Source organism: Saimiri boliviensis, chromosome 15 (genome assembly GCF_048565385.1).
Source record: "Saimiri boliviensis isolate mSaiBol1 chromosome 15, mSaiBol1.pri, whole genome shotgun sequence".
Classification (NCBI taxonomy): domain Eukaryota; kingdom Metazoa; phylum Chordata; class Mammalia; order Primates; family Cebidae; genus Saimiri; species Saimiri boliviensis.
Window position 1 is genome coordinate 92,348,002 of NC_133463.1, and position 20,585 is coordinate 92,368,586.

Consider the following 20,585-nt stretch of genomic DNA (forward strand, 5'->3'; position numbering starts at 1 on the left):
TCGGAGCCGGCCCGGAAGTGACGTCGGCGGCGCCCGGGGCCGCCCGAGCCGCTCTGGGAAGCTGGGCCTCCGCGTCTCGGCTGCACGCCCTCCCGGCCCGCTGCGGGTCTCCGCGGACCGGCCGAAGGCGAAGCCTCAGAACCGGGGCGATGGTCAAAGTCGGAAACAGACGAGTTTCTCCTATTTCTGAGACGTCGTCTCTCTAACGAGGCACGAAAGGCGCCGCAGCCAGCCAGGCCCTTCCAGTAGAGAAAGGCACGCGGGCTGCACCCTCCTTAGGGCCGGGAGGAGGCTTGCTGGCCGGGAAGCTGCCTTGGGCTCAGCCCCTGGCCCCGCACCCTAACCCCTGTCAATGGGGCCCAGTGTCCGCTGTGGAGTTTTCCGGGCGCCTGAGCCGCCTCTGGAGCAAACGTGCCCTGCTGGCCTGTCCCCCAGCCAAGGCCTGCTTCCGCTTTGCCCAGAAGGGAGCAGAAAAGCAGTGGCCGCTCACGGCCAAGGTAAGCATCGAGGGCTTTCCCTAAACCCTCTTTCCAGATGCCCCCCCATCCTTCAGGAGGAAACACCACCCTCCTGGATTCTTTCTCGACATATAACTTGGGACCCTGGGGCCGGCCCTGCGAATGACAGGGGATCAAAACCAGGTGCCGTAGCTACTGCGGGGGCAGGAGAAGCTGAAGTGGAAGGACCACAGGAGACCAGGGGCTTGAGACCAGCCTGGGAACAGCAAGCGCCTGTCTGAAACAAGCCCAGCTTCTCGGGCGTGGTGGGCGCCCAAAGGCAGGTGGGGCCATACCAACGGGATGAGGAAAGCAAGATCGTGAAATGAGGGGGAAAGGTTCACTCTAGAGACGGCAAACTAGCCAGGAGCCACCGCGAAGCCAGTGAGGACTTGTCATCCAGGAGTGACCCACACAAACCTAAGCTGTCTTGTTCTCACCTGCCTCTCCAACCAAGTCTACAGGGAGGGCACCGTGCCTCACCCTGCCCACTCCAGTTCGCTCCGGGGGAACGTTGTTAGGGGCAGCGATGTGCAGCTCCTGCATGCGCTGGCGGAGCTTCCTTGTGTGAAAGTGCTAATAGGCTTCCACCTGATGCTGTCCTGGGAACCCCTCATTCGGTCATGGCTAAGGGACAAGATGCTATGGGCTATGGCCAAACAGGAAGCCCCTCTACGCTGCCTTGTGATGGAAACCAGTTTACTTGCCCTCCCACTGCATGGGGGCTTCCCTGATACTTCCAACCTGACTCCACTCAGAATCACCACCTCGGCCTCACTTGTCACTACCAAAGCTAGACGGAAGGTATGTGCCGTTATACCAGCAAGGAAAGGCCATGGGCTCAGAACAAGGTAATCCGTGCAGGTTTGGGGGCTGTTCCTGGTGAGTTTCTCTGCCCCATGGAAGGGGGGGCAAGATGCCCTGTAAAGCTGTGGCATTCCAGGACTCAAGGAGCCAACTGTCCTACAGCTGATGCTAGCTCAGTCCAGTGTAGGGCTCTAGGTAGGTGGCTGAATGGACTCCTGGGTGGTCTGGGATCCCCATACACGCACTGCACGCATTCATCCCTTTGTTCAGCAATCCCAGCAGGGACCTGGGACCCCACACTGAGAATCACCACCTTCAACCTCACTATCAGGCTGGAAAATGAAGGAAGGGATGAAGCCCCACTCAGGAAAAAATACCCAGAACCCTCCAGTCAGCAACCATTCCCCACCATGGCGGGCTGAGAATGCATACAGGGCGCTCCCAGGGGTCTGCAGAACAGAATGAAAGGCTGGGCTAGGAATGGCCTTCCTGGATGTGGACAGGGTGTCTGTCCCACGTTCCTCTAGGACCCATCCAAGTTCTCTGTGCAAAGACACCTGCAAGCCAGGAATCCCCGGCAGTGACTTTGCAAAAACACACTGACATCAGCAGGGCTGTACCCAGTTTGGAGGGGAAGGGTGCGGCTAAAAGACCCTGGATTAGGTGCTGGCAGAGTGAGGGTGTGGTCCAGACACCAGGCTCACAATTGCGTCCGATTGTTTCCCATTTCTCAGTTTCTTCATAAGTAAAATGAGCGCTTCTATCCAAGCACTGCAGTCCATGGGACCGAGTCACCCACTTAAGTGTCAGGTCCTGGGAGCCACGGTCTTGGCCCCCTCTGTGGGGAAGCCAGGATCTTACCCAGGGTACCTGTCCTTGTTTCTAGTCGTAGACCTTCCCTTCTAAGTTTCCACCGCTCACTGGTGGTCTACTCCAGTAGTCTACCTTGCTCCCTGTACCAACCAGGGGAATCCCACAGAAATCCCATCAGAAGAGTAGCCTCCCGTTGAAAACATGGGGGTGGCACAGCCTGATGGCATAAAGACAAGCTTTATTGAGCCCCTCAGCACTAGTTCTCTTTCTCCTGCACAGTCTTGGTTCCCCGGAGACGTCCAGTCCGACGGGCAGCAATGAGACCCACTTTGCGGCCAGCAGGGGCATCTCTGCGGATGGTGGAGGGCTTGCCAATGTGCTGGTGGTTGCCACCACCAAAAGGATGCTCCACAGGCTGCAGGCAGAGGATGGCTTTAGAATGAGGGTGAGCCAACCTCCTTCAGGAGGGCTTGAGCAGGATCAACAGTCCTGTGACTACAAACCATGACCCACTGTACCTCCCACTGCAGATCCCCCTCCTGCAGGGACAGCTGTGAATAGAACTTGTCTACCCAACTGTGTGGCCACTGTACCTTGAATACTCAATCCTGCATTTCTGGGTTACTTACATTCATGGCCACACCCCGTACTCGTGGCCAGCAGTTCCTCTTTGCCTTGTATTTGTGGTAGGCCCGGCCAGCCTTCAAGATGGGTTTGTCAATTCGGCCACCTCCAGCCACCACACCTGTAAGGGAGATCAGGTACCTTAGGGAACCTCCAGTCAGTCAGACCACCCCCTGCCGGGTCCTTTCCAGCATCCCCACCTCCCCTCAATCTCCTGTCACGCACCTTCACAACACTGCATCCAACTACCCAACAAAAAAATAAGCCCACTCGTCTCCTTAGCCCCTTGCACCTTGTTAACTGACATCCAGGTTCTTCAATCCACTTTGGGCAGGCAAACCAAGGCCTTCACCTGTATCACCTAGAACACTGGCTGATCTCCAAGCACAGGGAAGCACCTCTCTCACCATGTTTAAGACATCACGCAGGTCACTCAACCTGACACAGGACATTTGATCCGGCCTGTTCCATCTCAGCTTTGCTTATTCCTGGAACACACCCTCAAAGCCATTCATCACAAAGATTCCGAGATGTTCCCAAAATGGAGTGAGTTAACCTAGACTCAAATCCATTTTCACTTAGTAGGTGTCTTTGAGAAAGTCACAAATCTCTCCCTACCTTCTCTGAAAATGCTGTTAACCAACTGAAGGCAAGTACAGCAATCAGGAAGCCTAAACTATGCGAGAGTTTAATTCAAGCCCCAGGTGACTTAATCCCAATCTCATTCAACTCCACAATAGTAAAGCAGGTACTGTTGTGTCCACTTTAGTTATGACAAGTTTTAGAACAATGGATAATCGAATTCCAGGAACCAGGTCTAGCCAGTGCTGTCCACAGGCGCTCACAGTCTGTTCATTCACAGCGCTCGGCATCCGACTGCTGCCTGGTACTCACCAACCACAGCTCTGTTGGCTGAGGAGATAACCTTCTTGGAGCCAGAGGGCAGCTTCACGCGGGTCTTCTTGGTCTCAGGATTGTGAGAGATAACGGTGGCATAGTTCCCTGATGCCCGGGCCAGCTTGCCACGGTCTCCAGGCTTCTCCTCCAGGCAGCACACGATCGTACCCTCGGGCATGGTGCCCACAGGGAGCACATTGCCAATGTTGAGCTGTGCTGCAAGGGGAAGCAGCATCAGGCGGTCAGCGGAGTAAGAGGCAATGCGAACCCACTCTCTGGGCAGCCCCGCTAAGTTGCGAGCACAGCATTCAACATCTAGCCTCCCGGTACAACTCTCCGGACCCCCACCACGTACAGGCCACGCGGATGTCCCCGCCTGACGCTCTCACCTGGGAGGCTCCTACACAGGCTTAGGGCTTTAACTCCTCGAACCCCTCCTTTCGTCCCCACCCCGACCTTCCTTCCCCGCCGCGATGCTAACCCTTCTTGCCGCAATACACAAACTGGCCCGTATGAATGCCCTCGGCGGCAATGAACAGCTCCGTCCGCTTCTTAAACCGGTACGGGTCCCGGAAGACCACCTTGGCGAGAGGCGCGCCGCGGCCCGGGTCGTGGATGATGTCCTGCGGGCCGAGGCGGGGTGAGTGTGGCGCCGCGGCCGGGGGTCCCGTCCCCTCCCGCCCCGCCCCGCCCCGGCCGCCGCTCCGCACCTTCACGATGCCCTTGATGTAGCCGTGCCGCTCGGCGAAGTCCACTGCGCGCAGGCGCGCGGCGCCCTTACGGTGCTTCACGTGCGCGCGGAACACAGACCCGGCACCCTTCCGCTGTCCACGGATTACGCGGCCCATGGCGACGGGTCCTGGGGGCGGCTGAGTTAGCGCGTCCGGGCGGCCCGGGCACCCCTACCAGCCCGGCTTTCCGGGACCCCGCCCCCGAGGCCGTCGCGCCCACAGCCCGCTACCCTCTCCGCGGGCGCGCGCGTTGGCATCCTCCCAGGAACACCGGCCTGCGTCTCCGCGCGCCTCAGGGAGGAGGATGGCGGCGGATGGTGCCGATGCGGCAGGGCCGGAGGCACAACCTACCTGCTCCCGAGCGTGGCCGAAAGAGGAAACACGGCGTGGGCGAGCCGCCTTATCTTCCGGGGCGGGGCCCAGAGCCGCGACACCTTCCGGGCGCGCCACGGCCGGCCGAGCGCGGTGCACGCCGGGGCTTGTAGTCACCAGCGGCCGCAGGCCCCGCCTACTTCGCCGCCTGGGCCCCCGACCAGGCGCAAGCGGGAGTCCTGGTGTGCGCGGGCCCAGCGGGGCGAAGGAGTGCCGGGTCTTCACAGGGCTCTGGAGAAGGACAAGTGTTCTCTGAGCGGCCTGTCTCGGGTGTCACAGCGCGGCCCACTCCGGGCTGCGGGGTCCGGGCTTCCGTGTAGGCTGCGGGGGTTCCTGCTGGTGCAGAGCAGGAGACTGGCAGGGGAGACGCGCGGACCCACTCGGGGAACGTCGTGGTTTGCAGGTGGCAAATGTCCGTCTAGCCGGGCGCGGTGGCTCCAGCCTGTAATCCCAGCACTTTGGGAGGCCGAGGCGGGTGGATCACGAGGTCAAGAGATCGAGACCATCCTGGTCAACATAGTGAAACCCCGTCTCTACTAAAAATACAAAAATTAGCTGGGCATGGCGGCGCGTGCCTGTAATCCCAGCTACTCAGGAGGCTGAGGCAGGAGAATTGCCTGAACCCAGGAGGCGGAGGTTGCGGTGAGCCGAGATTGCACCATTGCACTCCAGCCTGGGCAACAAGAGCGAAACTCCGTCTCAAAAAAAAAAAAAAAAAAGTCCGTCTCCCTGATGAACGGGCGCTCCCCGACGCGGGGACCGTGTCCACTGCAGGCCCTTGGAGAGGTCGGACGTCGAGGAGAGGAGCCCGGGGATCCCTGCCAAAAGTGGGGAGGCCAGGTGGTGGGGTCCCAAGGGCGAGGAAGGGGCGGGACTGGGTCACGTGCTGCGGAGACAGAACCCTGTGCGAGAGGCGGCTGGAGGGGCTGTGGGGGCCTCCGCAGCTGGAAAGAGCCTGGCTGGAGGCGTCCAGCGGCAAATGCTGTGGAGAGGAGCTTCGCAGAATCGGGCCCCTAACGGGCGAGACCCCGAGGCCGGGGGCGGGGAAGAGGTGGTTCGGGAGAGTCCTTGGCTGCGTGGGCACTGCCCAGCACAGGCGGGGCCGTGGATCGGGAGGCAGCAAGGAGGTGAGGGCGGGGGCCCAGCGGGCAGGAGAAAGAGACGGGAGAGGGTGGAAGGGGTGTCCTGTCGCCGCTGCTGCTCGCCGGGGAGAGGAGGGGCTCCCGCAGGAGGCCCTCCCTAGGGTCGGCAGGGGATCGAGGAGGAGCTGGCTGCCAGGTGGGGACTGAGGAAGCAGCTCAACCCACAGCAGGGCCACCCTCTCCGTCCACCAGCTCGTAGAAAAGGATAACGAAGCACTCTGTAACATCTGTTCCAGGACCTTAAAACTGACCACACCCGCCTACGGTGACCTGAATCACCTGGTGTCTGCTACCATGAGTGGGGTCACCACGTGCCTGCGCTTCCCGGGCCAGCTGAACACCGACCTGCGGAAGCTGGCGGTGAACATGGTTCCATTTCCCCGGCTGCACTTCTTCATGCCCGGCTTTGCCCCGCTGACCAGCCGGGGCAGCCAGCAGTACCGGGCCCTGACCGTGGCTGAGCTCACTCAGCAGCTCTTTGATGCTAAGAATATGATGGCCGCCTGTGACCCCCGTCATGGCCGCTACCTAACCGTGGCTGCCATTTTTAGAGGTCGCATGTCCATGAGGGAGGTGGATGAGCAAATGTTCAACATTCAAAATAAGAACAGCAGCTACTTTGCTGAATGGCTCCCTCACAACGTGAAAACAGCCGTCTGTGACATCCCACCCCGGGGGCTAAAAATGTCGGCCACCTTCATTGGTAACAACACAGCGATCCAAGAGCTCTTCAAACGCATCTCTGAGCAGTTTACAGCTATGTTCAGGCGCAAGGCCTTCCTGCACTGGTACACGGGCGAGGGCATGGATGAGATGGAGTTCACCGAGGCCGAGAGCAACCTGAATGACCTGGTGTCAGAATACCAGCAATGCCAAGACGCCACAGCTGAGGAGGAGGAGTTTGAGGAGTGTGCGGAGGAGGAGGAGGTAGCCTAGAAGCTTCCTTTTCTAGGTAAAGGGGGAAGCAGTGTGGATTTTTTTTAGCATGTTGTGATAGCCGTTGTCACTACACACTTCTTTGAGTCTTTACATCTCCTGCTGCATTTTAAAGCATTTTCATAGCAAGTAGTTTGACCTAATAAAATATTTTCATAGCTGGACCTCAGCAGTAGGGTGAGGGGTCCTGGGGTCAGCCCAAAACTGGCCCACGGGCTCGGCCTGTGCGTCACTCCTGAACAAATCTGCTTCTACTCCAGAAGATCAGGAGAGTTGGGTGTGGGATAGAGGTGAGACGAGTGCTCGGACACAGAGGCTGTCTCATGGGTCTCTGTGATGACATGCAGCTACCAGGACCTTAGGTGTAGCCAGGAGGCTGACCAGGCCACTTTAAGCCTCGAAGAGACATGGCCCTGCCAGCATCCACCCCAGTCCTGAAAACTGTATCACTGGGCCTTATTCCTCACGTGAGGCCACCCAGCCTGGCACACAGCAAGGCTCTGCAGTTCTGGGTCACTTGACAGCCACCCTAGGCAAGGCAGCAAGCACTGGACATGGGGTTTTCCAGCCTTCTGGGGTGGAGCCATCTTTCTTGTGCCAGGATTAGGCCCTCCCCCACACAGTGCCTCTGCTAGTTCTGGAGGCCTGGCCTCTTGGGCCATCTGAAGTCACCTGTAACCTGCTTTTCAAAGTTTATTCTTAGAAATTCTTTATTTCCGCCAGGCGCGGTGGCTCAAGCCTGTAATCCCAGCACTTTGGGAGGCCGAGGCGGGTGGATCACAAGGTCAAGAGATCGAGACCATCCTGGTCAACATGGTGAAACCCCGTCTCTACTAAAAATACAAAAAAAATTAGCTGGGCATGGTGGCGTGTGTCTGTAATCCCAGCTACTCAGGAGGCTGAGGCAGGAGAATTGCCTGAACCCAGGAGGCGGACGTTGCGGTGAGCCGAGATCGCGCCATTGCACTCCAGCCTGGGTAACAAGAGCGAAACTCCGTCTCAAAAAAAAAAAAAAAAAAAAAAAAAAAGAATATGTGACTTGAAAAAAATTATTCAATTAAAAAAAAAAAGAAAAGAATTATTTGGAGCCAGATCTGTGGGTTGGATCCCAGCTCTGTTAATTAAGAGATGAGACCTTGGCCAGGCGCATTGGCTCATGCCTGGAATTCTACAGTGCTGGGATTACAGGTGGGCAGATTACCTGAGGTCAGGAGTTTGAGACCAGCCTGACCATGGAGAAACCCCATCTCTAGCTTGAGATCTGAGGCAAGAGATCGAACCACTGTACTCCAGCCTGGGCAACGAGAGCAAAACTCTTTTTTTTTTTCTTTTTTTTTGAGACGGAGTTTCGCTCTTGTTACCCAGGCTGGAGTGCAATGGCGCGATCTCGGCTCACCGCAACCTCCGCCTCCTGGGTTCAGGCAATTCTCCTGCCTCGGCCTCCTGAGTAGCTGGGATTACAGGCACGCACCACCATGCCCAGCTAATTTTTTTGTATTTTTAGTAGAGACAGGGTTTCACCATGTTGACCAGGATGGTCTCGATCTCTTGACCTTGTGATCCACCCGCCTCGGCCTCCCAAAGTGCTGGGATTACAGGCTTGAGCCACCGCGCCCGGCCGAGAGCAAAACTCTTGTCTCAAAAAAAAAAAAGGAAAGAAGCCTTGGTAAATAACAGGGACACTATGCTCTACTCATTTTAGTATGGGAACAGTAGTATTTTGATAGGATCATCATGAATTAAATCAGCAAATACAAAGGGCATACACATGTGTTTATAAAAATCACAGGGCTGTTAGAAGTCACGGAGTGGCCCCCCTTGGGTTCAGACAGGAGACATGGTCTGAGAGTGCTCAGAGGGAGCAGCAGAGACACTTCAAGATTCCAGAAACTGGCCGGGTGCGGTGGCTCACGCCTGTCATCCCAGCACTTTGGGAGGCAGAGGTGGTGGATCATCCAAGGTCACAAGTTCAAGACCAGCCTGGCCAACAGGGTGACACCCCGCCTCTACTAAAAACACAAAAATTAGCCGGCGTGGTGGTGGGCGCCTGTAATCCCAGCTACTCGGGAGGCTGAGGCAGGAGAATCGTTTGAGCTGAGATCACGCCACTACACTCCAGCCTCGGCGACAGCGAGACTCCATCTGAAAAAAAACAAAACAAAAAAAAGAAACGTCAGGCAAGCAATGTCGTACATTTACATAAGAGACCGGCCCGGCCCGACGCCGCCGCTCCGACGTTCCTGCGGGTCCAGGAGTGGATCCCGCGCCCCGCGCCCCAACCCCCGCAGCCCGCCCAGGTCCGGGGGGAAACGGAGTGCCGGGAACGCCTCCGCCCTCCCGCGCCCGTCGGCCCGGGGCTGACACCCGGTCTCGCCCGGAACCCGCCACGCGCGCCCCCAGCGGCAGCCCGGGCGACGGCCGCGCGGCGGGAGGCAGAAGGCGTCCGACCTCGAGCGCCATCGAGGCGCGCGGTCCTCCGGGCCTCCCAGAGCGGCGCGGCGGCCGCTTCCGGGGGCGGGGCCGGAACCGGAGCCTGAGCGTCCGGCGCCCTGCGCTCCTCCTCGCGCTGTCCGGGCGGCTCTGGGTGAGTCGGCTCCGCCTGCGGGGCGGGGACCGGGAGGGAGGCGCGGCGTCCTCGGAGCCCGGCCCGGCAGAGGCGGAGCGGAGCTCGGCAGGGAGCGGACCCGCGGCCGGCACCGCCGCCTCCGCCCGCCTTGGGTCCCGCGCCCCGGTCCGTGCCGGCTGCGGTCTGCGGCGTGCGGCGGGGTCCCCAGACCCGCTTCGCCGGCCCGGACCGCTGCGCAGAGACGAGGCCGCGGGCGGGAGGCCTGGCGAGGCGGGGCTGCTCCGGGGAGCCGCGGGCCGTGCCGCGAGGCCTCCTCCCGCCGGCGGGCTCCTCCCGGTGACCTCCGTCCACGCCGCGCAGTGTCGCCGTCTCCGCGGGCCGGGGCGTGGATCGTAGCGGAGGTGGGACGTTAGCGTAACGGGCAGAAGCGCAGCGCGGTGACTTCTGGGCTTGCCCAGCGCCACGCGCGGCGGAAACCAAGGAGATGAGGTGGTGAGAGGGCGGCGTGGGCGGCCAGGGCGGCTCCGCGGAGGGCCGACTCGCCGAACCTGCGGCGCGGCCAGCCGGGTGCCCGGGCCCCCGAGGAAGCGCGGTTACTGCGCGTGGGGCGGAGGCGACGCCTCCTGGTCTTCCGGACCCCAGCCGCGTTCCTCGTGGTCCTCCGTCTGCACGAGCACCCTCCTCCCCGGACCTGTTCTCCCTCAGCACCCGAAGCAACAGCCTGTCACTGCGCGACGACCAGCGGCTTAATCTGACTGTGAAGATTCATTTCCTCATTCCAAAGACAGAACTAAAAGCAGGGTTTTTTGTTTTTGTTTGTTTTTTTACCTTCTAACCGGGGCATGCACTCCCCAGACGTGAGCAAAGAAAGAACAACAATGGTAACTCACCCCCTCCTAGTCCTCGTCCAACCCTGGTCCCAGGTGGAGGGCGGCATGTGTTGAGGAGTCCGAGGGTCAAGTCTTCTGGCAGCCTCGTGCCCTGAGATACCCTGGTTGCCTTGGTGAGGTGAAGACAAGCTATGTGGCGATCGCACTCGCCCAGGCAGGTCCTGCCACAGACTGCCCTGGACAGACGTCGAGTGGGGGCTCTGTTTTTCCATGCGTTTGCAGTCCGAGCTCTTCATTCATGGGTGACTCACGAGTCTGTCTGTCCTTCCCCCGTCACCCTTCATACCCTAACATGTCAAAAGGACTCTGCTGCCAAATATCACTTCACAGCATTGTGACTAAGCGGCCGTCCTGCTTCTAAACGCACATTTTATTTTTTATTATTACTTATTTTGGGAGAGAGCCTCACTCTGTCACCCAGGCTGGAGCGTAGTGGCACAATCTTGGATCAATGCAACCTCTGCCTCCTGGGTTCAAGCAGTTCTCCTGCCTCAGCCTCTCAAGTAGCTGGGATTACAGGCATGTACCAGCACACCCGGCTAATTTTTGTATACTTAGTAGAGAAGGGGTTTCCCCATGTTTCCCCATGGCCAGGCTGGTCTAAAACTCCTGACTTCAAATGATCTACCCTTCTCATTCTAAAGTGCTGGAATTACAGGCATTAGCCACCATGCCCAGCCTCTCAACACACACACTTTTTGTCAACTGATGCCTAATGGGAAATGTCTCTTTACAAAGTGGCAGCTACTTAGAGAGCTCCAGCTCTGCAGAAAAGGATGCCCCCAGAGACCTTCACTCCAAGGGCTCAAGTGTCTGTTGAAGGGAAAGAGTGAGGAGACCAGGGCCTCATGCCTACTCTGTATACGTCTGGTTAGAGCAAAATTACTGTTTTGTTTTGTTTGAGACAGGGTCTTGCTCTGTCTCCCAGACTGGAGTGTGGTGGCATGATCTCAGTTCACTGCAACCTCTGCCTCCTGGGCTTAAGGGATCCTCCTAGGATGGCCGAGGTCACACCATTGCACTCTGATTTGGGCAGCAAGAGGGAGATTCAGTCTCAAAAAACAAAAATAAAACAAAACAAAACTTAAATTAGAAAAACAGAGGCTGGATGCAGTAGCTCACACCTGTAATCCCAGAACTTCGGGAGACTGAGGCAGGAGGATCACTTGAGTCCAGGAATTCAAGACCAGCCTGGGCAACATAGTGAGACCTCATCTGTAATAAAATTTTAAAAAATTAGCTGGGTCGTTCCAAAGCATCTGTGAGCCTGCGAAGTAGCCATGATGAGCAAAGCTCACTCTCCCAAGTTGAAAAAATTTATGGACAAGAAGTTATCATTGAAATTAAATGGTGGCAGACATGTCCAAGGAATATTGTGGGGATTTGATCCCTTTATGAATCTCGTGATTGAAGAATGTGTGGAGATGGCAGCTAGTGGGCAGCAGAACAATACTGGGATGGTGGTAACACAAGGAAATAGTATCGTCATGCTAAGCCTTGGAACCAGTATAAATAATGGCTGTTCAGCAGAGAAACCCATGTACTCTCTCCATAGGGCCTGTTTTACTATGATGTGAAAATTAGGTCATGTACATTTCATATTAGACTGTTTTGTTTTTTTTAAGATGGGGTTTCATCATGTTAGTCAGGCTGGTCTTGAACTCCAAACCTCAGGTGATCCGCCTGCCTTGGCCTCCAAAGTGCTTGGATTACAGGTGTGAGCCACCACACCCGGCCTAGACGTTTTTTGTTTTTTTTTTTTTGAGATGGAGTTTAGCTTTTGTTACCCAGGCTGGAATGCAATGGCGCGTTCTAGGCTCACCGCAACCTCCGCCTCCTGGGTTCAGGCAATTCTCCTGCCTCAGCCTCCTGAGTAGCTGGGATTACAGGCACGCACCACCATGCCCAGCTAATTTTTAGTAGAGACGGGGTTTCACCATGTTGACCAGGATGGTCTCGATCTCTCGACCTCGTGATCCACCCGCCTCGGCCTCCCAAAGTGCTGGGATTACAGGCTTGAGCCACTGCGCCCTGCCCCGGCCTAGACTTTTTTTTTTTTTTTTTTTTTTTTGAGACGGAGTTTCGCTCTTGTTACCCAGGCTGGAGTGCAATGGCGCGATCTCAGCTCACCGCAACCTCCGCCTCCTGGGTTTAAGCAATTCTCCTGCCTCAGCCTCCTGAGTAGCTGGGATTACAGGCACGTGCCACCATGCCCAGCTAATTTTTTGTATCTTTAGTAGAGACGGGGTTTCACCGTGTTGACCAGGATGGTCTCGATCTCTTGACCTCGTGATCCACCCGCCTCGGCCTCCCAAAGTGCTGGGATGACAGGCTTGAGCCACCGCGCCCGGCTGACTTTTTGTTAAATAAACTTTTGTAATAGTTAAAAAAAAAAAAAAAAAAAAAAAAAAAAAAAAAAAAGCTGGGTGTGGTGGCATGCACCTGTAGTTCTAGCTACTCAGGAGGCTGAGGTACGGGAATTGTTTGAGCCCAGGAAGTTGAGGCTGCAGTGAGCCGAGATCACACCACTGCACTCCAGCGAGACCCTGTCTCAAAAAAAAGAAAAGAAAAATAGGAGAAAAACAGGAACCATCGGTAATTCTATGACCCAGAGATAACTAGGCTTTTATGCTACCAGGTTTTTTTTTCTGGTTAGTCTGCTTGTTTCATGTAGCAAAATGCAAGAATTTTTTTTTTTTTTTTTTTTGAGACGGAGTTTCGCTCTTGTTACCCAGGCTGGAGTGCAATGGCGCGATCTCGGCTCACCGCAACCTCAGCCTCCTGGGTTCAGGCAATTCTGCCTCAGCCTCCTGAGTAGCTGGGATTACAGGCACGCGCCACCATGCCCAGCTAATTTTTTTTATTTTTAGTAGAGACGGGGTTTCACCACGTTGACCAGGATGGTCTCGATCTCTCGACCTCGTGATCCACCCGCCTCAGCCTCCCAAAGTGCTGGGATTACAGGCTTGAGCCACCGCGCCCGGGGCAAGATTGTTTTCTGATGTTCCCATAACATGTTTTTATTGGTTGCAGAGTTACCCATTGTCAGGGATCCCTTTGTTCATTTCATAAATCCTTTCTGAGCACTTGCTGTGTGCCACACCCTTCCTCAGGCCCCAGAGGTACAGACCATAGGCCTTGTCTAATTGGAGAAGGCAGTTAAGGAGCACGGAGTTTAACTTGTCTTACGGAGTTTAACTTGTCTTACGTCAGATGGCATAGTACTCTGGAGAAAAATAAAACAAAGAGTGAGGATAAGGAATTACCAGGCAGCAGGGGAGTGGCAGTTTTAAAAAGGGTGGTCACGGAAGGCCTCTCTGGAAGGTGACAGGCAGCAAACAAAGGAGCGGGTGGGCAGGTCTTGGTTGCAGCTTCTCCTTGAGACATAAAGGAGGTGGCTGGTGTAGTTGCTGCAGCATCTCACCCTCTCCTGCTCCCTTCTGGATCTGGAGGGGCCTTTTCGGCCTGGACCCCTTCCACTTACTGCTGTATGTTCCCTCAGCATGCACTGTCTCTAGCACCTGCTTCTCCACAAAGGGTACCCTGGAATGGTGATGGCACTTCCGATGCCTGGACCCCAGGTGAGCACCCCCTCTGAGCCTGTCTGCCGCCCCAGGAGCCTGCTTCGCCCCAGCCTCAGCTTTTCAGCTCTGAGAACCTTCCAGGGAGCCTCACACCCACCCTCATGACAAGATGGAGTCTGCAAGCCAAGGACGGCCTCCTTCCTCTATGGTCAGGCCTCACACATGGCTCTACTGAATCCTTCCTGGCTTTGGGCAGAAGTGGGCTTCCTGGGGCCCCTGAGCTTCTGTGCTCAGCCACTGAGGGCAGGGTCTCTGTCCTTTCCCAGTGCCTGTCTCCTTCCTGGTGTGAATAGTCAGCCCACCCCCCCTCTCCTGATGCTGACTTGCTGCTGGTGTTGGAAATTGAGACCCAGAGGGTGGGGACGGCCCCACAGTGCAGGCGCTCCTTCCCCTAACCCCTGATAGCCTGTGGAGAGGGGTGAGGCCAAGGTTGGGACCTCTTTCCTGGTAACTCTTTTTTTTTTTTTTTTGAGACGGAGTTTCGCTCTTGTTACCCAGGCTGGAGTGCAATGGCGCGATCTCAGCTCACCGCAACCTCCGCCTCCTGGGTTCAGGCAATTCTCCTGCCTCAGCCTCCTGAGTAGCTGGGATTACAGGCACGCACCACCATGCCCAGCTAATTTTTTGTATTTTTAGTAGAGACGGGGTTTCACCATGTTGACCAGGTTGGTCTCGATCTCTCGACCTCGTGATCCACCCGCCTCGGCCTCCCAAAGTGCTGGGATTACAGGCTTGAGCCACCGCGCCCGGCCTCCTGGTAACTCTTTCTCTCCCTCCCCCAAATTCAGTTTTCCCCTCTTCCTCTCTGGGGTTTCTGCTGAGGACGAAGCCGCTCATTCAGGGGGTGTTGGGCTGTCTCTGCTGGGCCCTGTGGACGCAGCAATGCCCAGCGAGGAGAGAGGCCTCTAGCAGATACCCAGATGTTCCTTATCTGCTGGGTTCTCGCTGAGCCCTTGGCTGTCTGGATAGCAGACTATGTGGTTGCAGGAGGCTGTTGTGTTCGAGGATGTGGCTGTGTACTTCACGAGGATAGAGTGGAGTTGCCTGGACCCCAACCAGCAGGTGCTCTACAGGGACGTGATGCTGGAGAACTATAGGAACTTGGCCTCTCTAGGTGAGGGCTTCAGCCTTTGGTCCTGGGGCCGGGAGGTGCTTCTATGTTAGGTTCAAAGGGAAGTTGGTTCCATTTCAGATTCGCAGTCTGACACATTTTTGAGGGGAAGCTGGAGGCTCCCCAAGGAGCCCCTCTCTGCTTCCTGCTGGGCACCTACTACCCAGCCTTAGTTCCCTCCTGGGGCAGGCCCCCCCACCTCCCGTCGGCCACCTAGCTGCCCCCTTATGGGATAGTGGATGTTCCTGCACCCACTCCAAGCCCTTGTGCTCCCAGTGGCCTCCAACCGGGCACCCAGGCATCCTTCCTCCCTTCTGCACTGACACCTGCTGCTTTCCCTCTCTGAGCTTAGGCTTTCTTGTTGCCAAACCAGCACTGATCTCCCTCCTGGAGCAAGGAGAGGAGCCAGGGGCCTTGATTCTGCAGGTGGCTGAACAGAGAGGGGTCAAAACCAGCCTGTGCACAGGTGAGTGGAAGGCCTGGGCAGCTGCCACACTGCAGGGCATGTTGTGTGGCTGCCAGTGTGGCCTGGCCTCTGTGCAGCTCTGTGCAGGTCCCCTGTTTGACAGTGGGAGCTGTGTGTGTTTGGCTCCTCACAGCAGGGCCAGATTTACTGCTAAATGCCTTGCTTGTAGTTCTGAGGTCAAAAGTATCTTAAGCATGAAGATCCAAGTGCATTAGTTTTCTACCTTGGTGTCCCCAAGGTGTCAGGGGCCTGGTCTGTGCACACAGTGGGTACTTCCCTTGGGTAGCTTTGATTTTCTCAGTTCCTCATGACCCACGTGCCAGTGACTGAACTCAGGGCAGTGGAGGCTGCAGAAAGCACCTTGAGCTGGGGAGGAGCCCCCAGTCCTAGAGGTCTGTGCAGGCACCTCCTCTAGGCACCTGCGCAGACATGCGTGCTGAGTGAATGAACCCTGGGTGAACTCTGAAGGAGAGAGGAGTAAAGAACGTGGCTGTGGGATGAGGTGCAACCTGTCTTCCCTGCCAGACCTTGGGCCTCTCCTGTGGGCTCCCCCTGAGCCAGCCTGCCACAGTGCTGCAGCCATTAATAGCCTTTTTGTTCCCTTCTCACCTGAATTCTGATTTTATTTTTATTTAATTATTTTGAGATGGAGTTTTGCTCTTGTTGCCCAGGCTGGCATGCATTGGCCCAGTTTCAGCTCACTGCAACCTCCGCCTCTCAGGTTCAAGTGATTCTCCTGCCTCAGCCTCCCAAGTAGCTGGGATTATAGGCGCCCACCACCACGCCCGGCTAATTTTCTTTTTTCTATTTTTTTTTTTTTTTTTTTTGAGACGGAGTTTCGCTCGTTACCCAAGCTGGAGTGCCATGGCGCGATCTCGGCTCACCGCAACCTCCGCCTCCTGGGTTCAGGCAATTCTCCTGCCTCAGCCTCCTGAGTAGCTGGGACTACAGGCACGCGCCACCATGCCCAGCTAATTTTTGTATTTTTAGTAGAGATGGGATTTCACCACATTGACCAGGATGGTCTCAATCTCTTGACCTGGTGATCTACCCGTCTCGGCCTCCCAAAGTGCTAGGATTACAGGCGTGAGCCACCGCGCCCGGCCTTAATTTTCATATTTTTAAGAGAGATGGGTTTTGACCATGTTGCCCAGGTTAGTCTCTCCTAACTCCTGACCTCAGGTGATCTGCCCGCCTCAGCCTCCCGAAGTGCTGGATTACAGGCGTGAGCCACTGTGCCCAGCCTAAACCCTGATTTTAAAACTTCTGGCAATAATTTCTCAAACCTCCCTACACCTCTAACAAAGACTGTCTTCACTTGATTGTGGTATCATTTCAGTGTAGGTATTTATTGAATCATGGTGTATGTGCAAGTATACACAAAAGTATGCAACAAAAGTATATGCAAGTTTTGTTTTTTGTTTTTTTTTGTTTTTTGAGACGGAGTCTCGCTCTTTCTCTCAGGCTGGAGTGCAGTGGCGCAATCTCGGCCTACTGCAGCCTCCACCTCCTGGGTTCAAGTGATTCTCCTGCCTCAGCATCCTGAGTGGCTGGGACTACAGACACACGGCATCACACCTGGCTAGTTTTTGTAATTTTTTAGTAGAGCTGGGGTTTCATCATATGGGTCAGGCTGGTCTTGAATTCCTGACCTCAGTTGATGGACCCACCTCAGCCTCTCAAAGTGCTGGGATTACAGGCATGAGCCACCAGGCATGGCCTTGGGGTTTTGTTTTTTTGTTTTGTTTTGTTTTGTTTTGTTTTTTGAGACAGTCTCACTGTTTTGCCCAGGCTGGAGTACAGTGGCTCGATCTCAGCTCACTGCAACCTCAGGCTCCCGGGTTCAAGCAATTCTGCTGCCTCAGCCTCCTGTATACAAGTTGTATTTGTCGTTTATACCTCAGTAAACCTGGGTGTTCGGGGAAGACTTGGCATTAGAAAGGTTCTGTCTTCAAACAGTAAGTGCGTTTGTGAGTATAGAGGCTGGGTCGTCCTTCCATTTTCTGTTCCTTCTCTCAGATTCCAGGATGGAGCCCGGGATCATGGACTCTCCTCTGCAGAGAAAGCTTTCCAGGCAGGCAGGACGCTCGGGCACGGTGTGGGGGTGCCTGCCTGAGGAGGACCCCGCACCACCCCACCCGCGTAGTGGTCCTGAGGACGGGTCAGAGAAGCAAACCCCCAGCCCCGGGGCTCCGGAGCGCAGCGCCTCCCCAGGGGTTCTGCAGGAGGCCCTGGGCCGGCCCATAGGGAGTACTGCTCCACGCTACAGGTGCGCGTGCGGCAAAGCGTTCAGATACAACTCCCTGCTGCTCAGGCACCAGATCATCCACACTGGCGCCAAGCCCTTCCAGTGCACGGAGTGCGGGAAGGCCTTCAAGCAGAGCTCCATCCTGCTGCGGCACCAGCTGATCCACACCGAGGAGAAGCCGTTCCAGTGCAGCGAGTGCGGCAAGGCCTTCCGGCAGAGCACGCAGCTGGCTGCCCACCACCGCGTCCACACCCACGAGCAGCCTTATGCGTGCAGCGAGTGCAGCAGGACCTTCAGCCGCAGCTCCCGGCTGCTGCAGCACCAGAAGTTCCACACCGGGGAGAAGGCCTTCGAGTGCGGCGAGTGCGGCAAGGCCTTCTGCCGCAGGTTCACCCTCAGCGAGCATGGCCGCATCCACAGCGGGGAGCGGCCCTACCGGTGCCTGCGGTGCGGGCAGCGCTTCATCCGGGGGTCCTCGCTTCTGAAGCACCACCGGCTGCACGCCGAGGAGGGCCCCCGGGACGGCGGCGCGGGGCAGGGCGCCCTGCTCGGAGCGGCACAGAGGCCGCAGGCGGGGGACCGGCCCCACGAGTGCCCGGTGTGCGGGAAGCCGTTCCGACACCGCTCCCTGCTGCTGCTGCACCTGCGTCTGCACACGGGCGAGAAGCCGTTCGCGTGCGCAGAGTGCAGCAAGGCCTTCGCTCGCAAGTCCAACCTCACTCTGCACCAGAAAATCCACACCAAGGAGAAGCCCTTCGCGTGCACCGAGTGCGGCAAGGCCTTCCGCAGGAGCTACACGCTGAGCGAGCACTACCGGCTCCACAGCGGCGAGAGGTCGTACCAGTGCCGCTCCTGCGGGAGGGCCTGCAGCCGCCTGTCCACCCTCATCCAGCACCAGAAGGTGCACGGCCGCGAGTACCGCGAGGACATGGAGGGCGGGCGGGCGCCGCGCCTGGCTTCCTGATGACGGGGACCACAGTTCGAGGATTCACACGGGAAGCCTGCACAAGCGGGCGCGGTCCCAGCGCGGAAATTCGAATCCCACGTCCTGAAGGTGCGGCAGAGTCTTGAGAAGGGGCCAGCTCTTACCCGGAGCGCTCGGCCTCTTGCTCCAGCTGGGCAGCAGGGAGGGAAGGGCAGCTAGTGGCCCGTGGTGTGGCCTCAGGAATCAGCATCAACCACTGTTTCCTGGGACCTTTGGGAAATGTCCCCGAGCTGGCAGAAGTGAGGGAGGGGCAGCTATGCTCAATCCACAAAGAGCAGAGCAAAGGGGACGCCATAGACACACATGCAGCCTGGCGCAGCCAGGCCTCAGCACCAGGCCCTGCGTGGTGGCGAGTTTCAGGTGGTGTCAAGCTGACTCAGGATAGAAGATGTCTTTGTTGGCTGCCATGTCTCCTGCCTGTAATCTCATCACTTTGGGAGGCCCAGGCAGGAGGTTTGCTTGAGACCAGCCTGGGCAACATGGTGAAACTTCTCTACAAAAAATTAAGAAATTAGCCAGGCATGGTGGCATATGCTCCTAGGCTGTAGTGCCAGCTACTCGGGAGGCTGAGGTGGGCAGGAGGTCGGGTTGAGCCTGGGAGCTCAGGGCTGCAGTGAGCTATGACAGCGCCTCTGCACTCCAGCCTGGGTGACAGTGAGACCCTGTTTTTTTTAAAAAAGGAAAAGCCTCAATGGCTGGTGGAGCATTTATTTATTTATTTATTTTTATTTTATTTTATTTTTATTTTTTTATTTTATTATTATTATTTTTATTTTATTTTATTTATTTATTTATTTATTTTTTTGAGACGGAGTTTCACTCTTGTTACCGAGGCTGGAGTGCAATGGCGCGATCTCGGCTCACCGCAGCCTCCGCCTCCTGGGTTCAGGCAATTCTCCTGCCTCAGCCTCCTGAGTAGCTGGGATTACAGGCACGTGCCACCACGCCCAGCTAATTTTTTGTATTTTTAGTAGAGACGAGGTTTCACCGTTTTGACCAGGATGGTCTCGGTCTCTCGACCTCGTGATCCACCCGCCTCGGCCTCCCAAAGTGCTGGGATTACAGGCTTGAGCCACCGCGCCCGGCTATTTATTTTGTTTTTATTTATTTGAGACAGGATCTCTCAGCCAGCCTAGAGTGCAGTGGCGCAATCATGGCTTGCTGCAGCCCTGCACTCCCAGGCTCAAGAGTTGCTCCCACCTCAGCCTCCTGCATAGCCAGGTCTCAGGTACACACCGCTGCATCTGGCAGCTGGTGAAGCATTGTTTCTGAGTGGGTGAGGATGTTTTGTTGGCGTCAGTGAAGATCTGCCCTCAATGTGGCCAAGCACATCCAGTTCGTTGGGGGCCCAGATGGAACACAGAGAGAAGAGCAAATCTCTCTCATCTGGAGGGAGACACCCATCTTCCCCATCCTTGGACATCAGGACTCCAGGTTCGTCAGCCTCAGAATGAGAGTTAAACCACTGGCTACCTTGGTTCTTCCACCTTCTTACCTGGACTGAGCCACACTAGTGGCTTCTCTGGGTCTCCAGCTTGCAGACAGCCTGTGGGAGAATTTCTCAGCCTCCACAAGCATGTGGCCAGTTCCCCTAATAAATCCAGTCTTCTGGCTGGGCTCCGTGGCTCAAGCCTATAATCCCAGCATTTGAGGAGGCAGAGGTGGGAGGATCACCTGAGGTCAGGAGTTTGAGACCAGCCTGGGTGAAACTCTGTCTGTACTAAAAATACAAAAATTATCCAGGCATGGTGGTGGCTGCCTGTAATTCCAGCTACTTGGGAGGCCGAGGCAGGAGAATTGCTTGAACCCGGGAAGTGGAGGTTGCAGTGAGCCGAGATCACACCACTGCACTCCAACCTGGGTGACGGAGCAAGACACTATCTCCAATAAAATAAAGAAATCCCCCCTCTCCTAAA

At 56.4% G+C, this 20,585-nt stretch overlaps 3 protein-coding genes across 18 annotated transcripts; 2 read left to right on the plus strand and 1 right to left on the minus strand.

The window, feature by feature from the left end:
* The first annotated feature begins 40 nt into the window (after positions 1 to 40).
* On the plus strand, positions 41 to 7,806 carry LOC120362185 (tubulin beta-8 chain-like). Of its 3 annotated transcripts, none has more exons than XM_074387313.1 (2): positions 41 to 1,301; positions 6,120 to 7,806. In XM_074387313.1, the coding sequence occupies exon 2, from the start codon at positions 6,178 to 6,180 to the stop codon at positions 6,817 to 6,819; it is 642 nt and encodes a 213-aa protein (XP_074243414.1). In that variant the 5' UTR covers positions 41 to 1,301; positions 6,120 to 6,177; the 3' UTR covers positions 6,820 to 7,806. The 3 variants fall into 3 exon arrangements, with proteins under 3 accessions (XP_074243414.1, XP_074243415.1, XP_074243413.1); XM_074387314.1 differs by having other exon boundaries at positions 41 to 497; XM_074387312.1 differs by lacking the exon at positions 41 to 1,301 and adding an exon at positions 4,495 to 5,868.
* On the minus strand, positions 2,335 to 4,798 carry RPL8 (ribosomal protein L8). The gene is made up of 6 exons (XM_039464590.2): positions 4,721 to 4,798; positions 4,349 to 4,497; positions 4,120 to 4,261; positions 3,636 to 3,854; positions 2,747 to 2,862; positions 2,335 to 2,532 (listed from the first exon to the last, which is right to left on the minus strand). The coding sequence occupies exons 2-6, from the start codon at positions 4,484 to 4,486 to the stop codon at positions 2,374 to 2,376; spliced, it is 774 nt and encodes a 257-aa protein (XP_039320524.1). The 5' UTR covers positions 4,487 to 4,497; positions 4,721 to 4,798; the 3' UTR covers positions 2,335 to 2,373.
* Positions 7,807 to 9,327: 1,521 nt separating the features above from the next.
* Positions 9,328 to 20,585, plus strand: ZNF517 (zinc finger protein 517). Of its 14 annotated transcripts, none has more exons than XM_074387317.1 (5): positions 9,328 to 9,403; positions 13,778 to 13,856; positions 14,847 to 14,973; positions 15,323 to 15,436; positions 17,456 to 20,585. In XM_074387317.1, the coding sequence occupies exons 2-5, from the start codon at positions 13,824 to 13,826 to the stop codon at positions 18,646 to 18,648; spliced, it is 1,467 nt and encodes a 488-aa protein (XP_074243418.1). In that variant the 5' UTR covers positions 9,328 to 9,403; positions 13,778 to 13,823; the 3' UTR covers positions 18,649 to 20,585. The 14 variants fall into 14 exon arrangements, with proteins under 14 accessions (XP_074243418.1, XP_074243425.1, XP_074243417.1 ...); XM_074387316.1 differs by lacking the exon at positions 9,328 to 9,403 and adding an exon at positions 9,461 to 10,266; XM_074387323.1 differs by lacking the exon at positions 9,328 to 9,403 and adding an exon at positions 14,499 to 14,616 and having other exon boundaries at positions 9,879 to 14,007.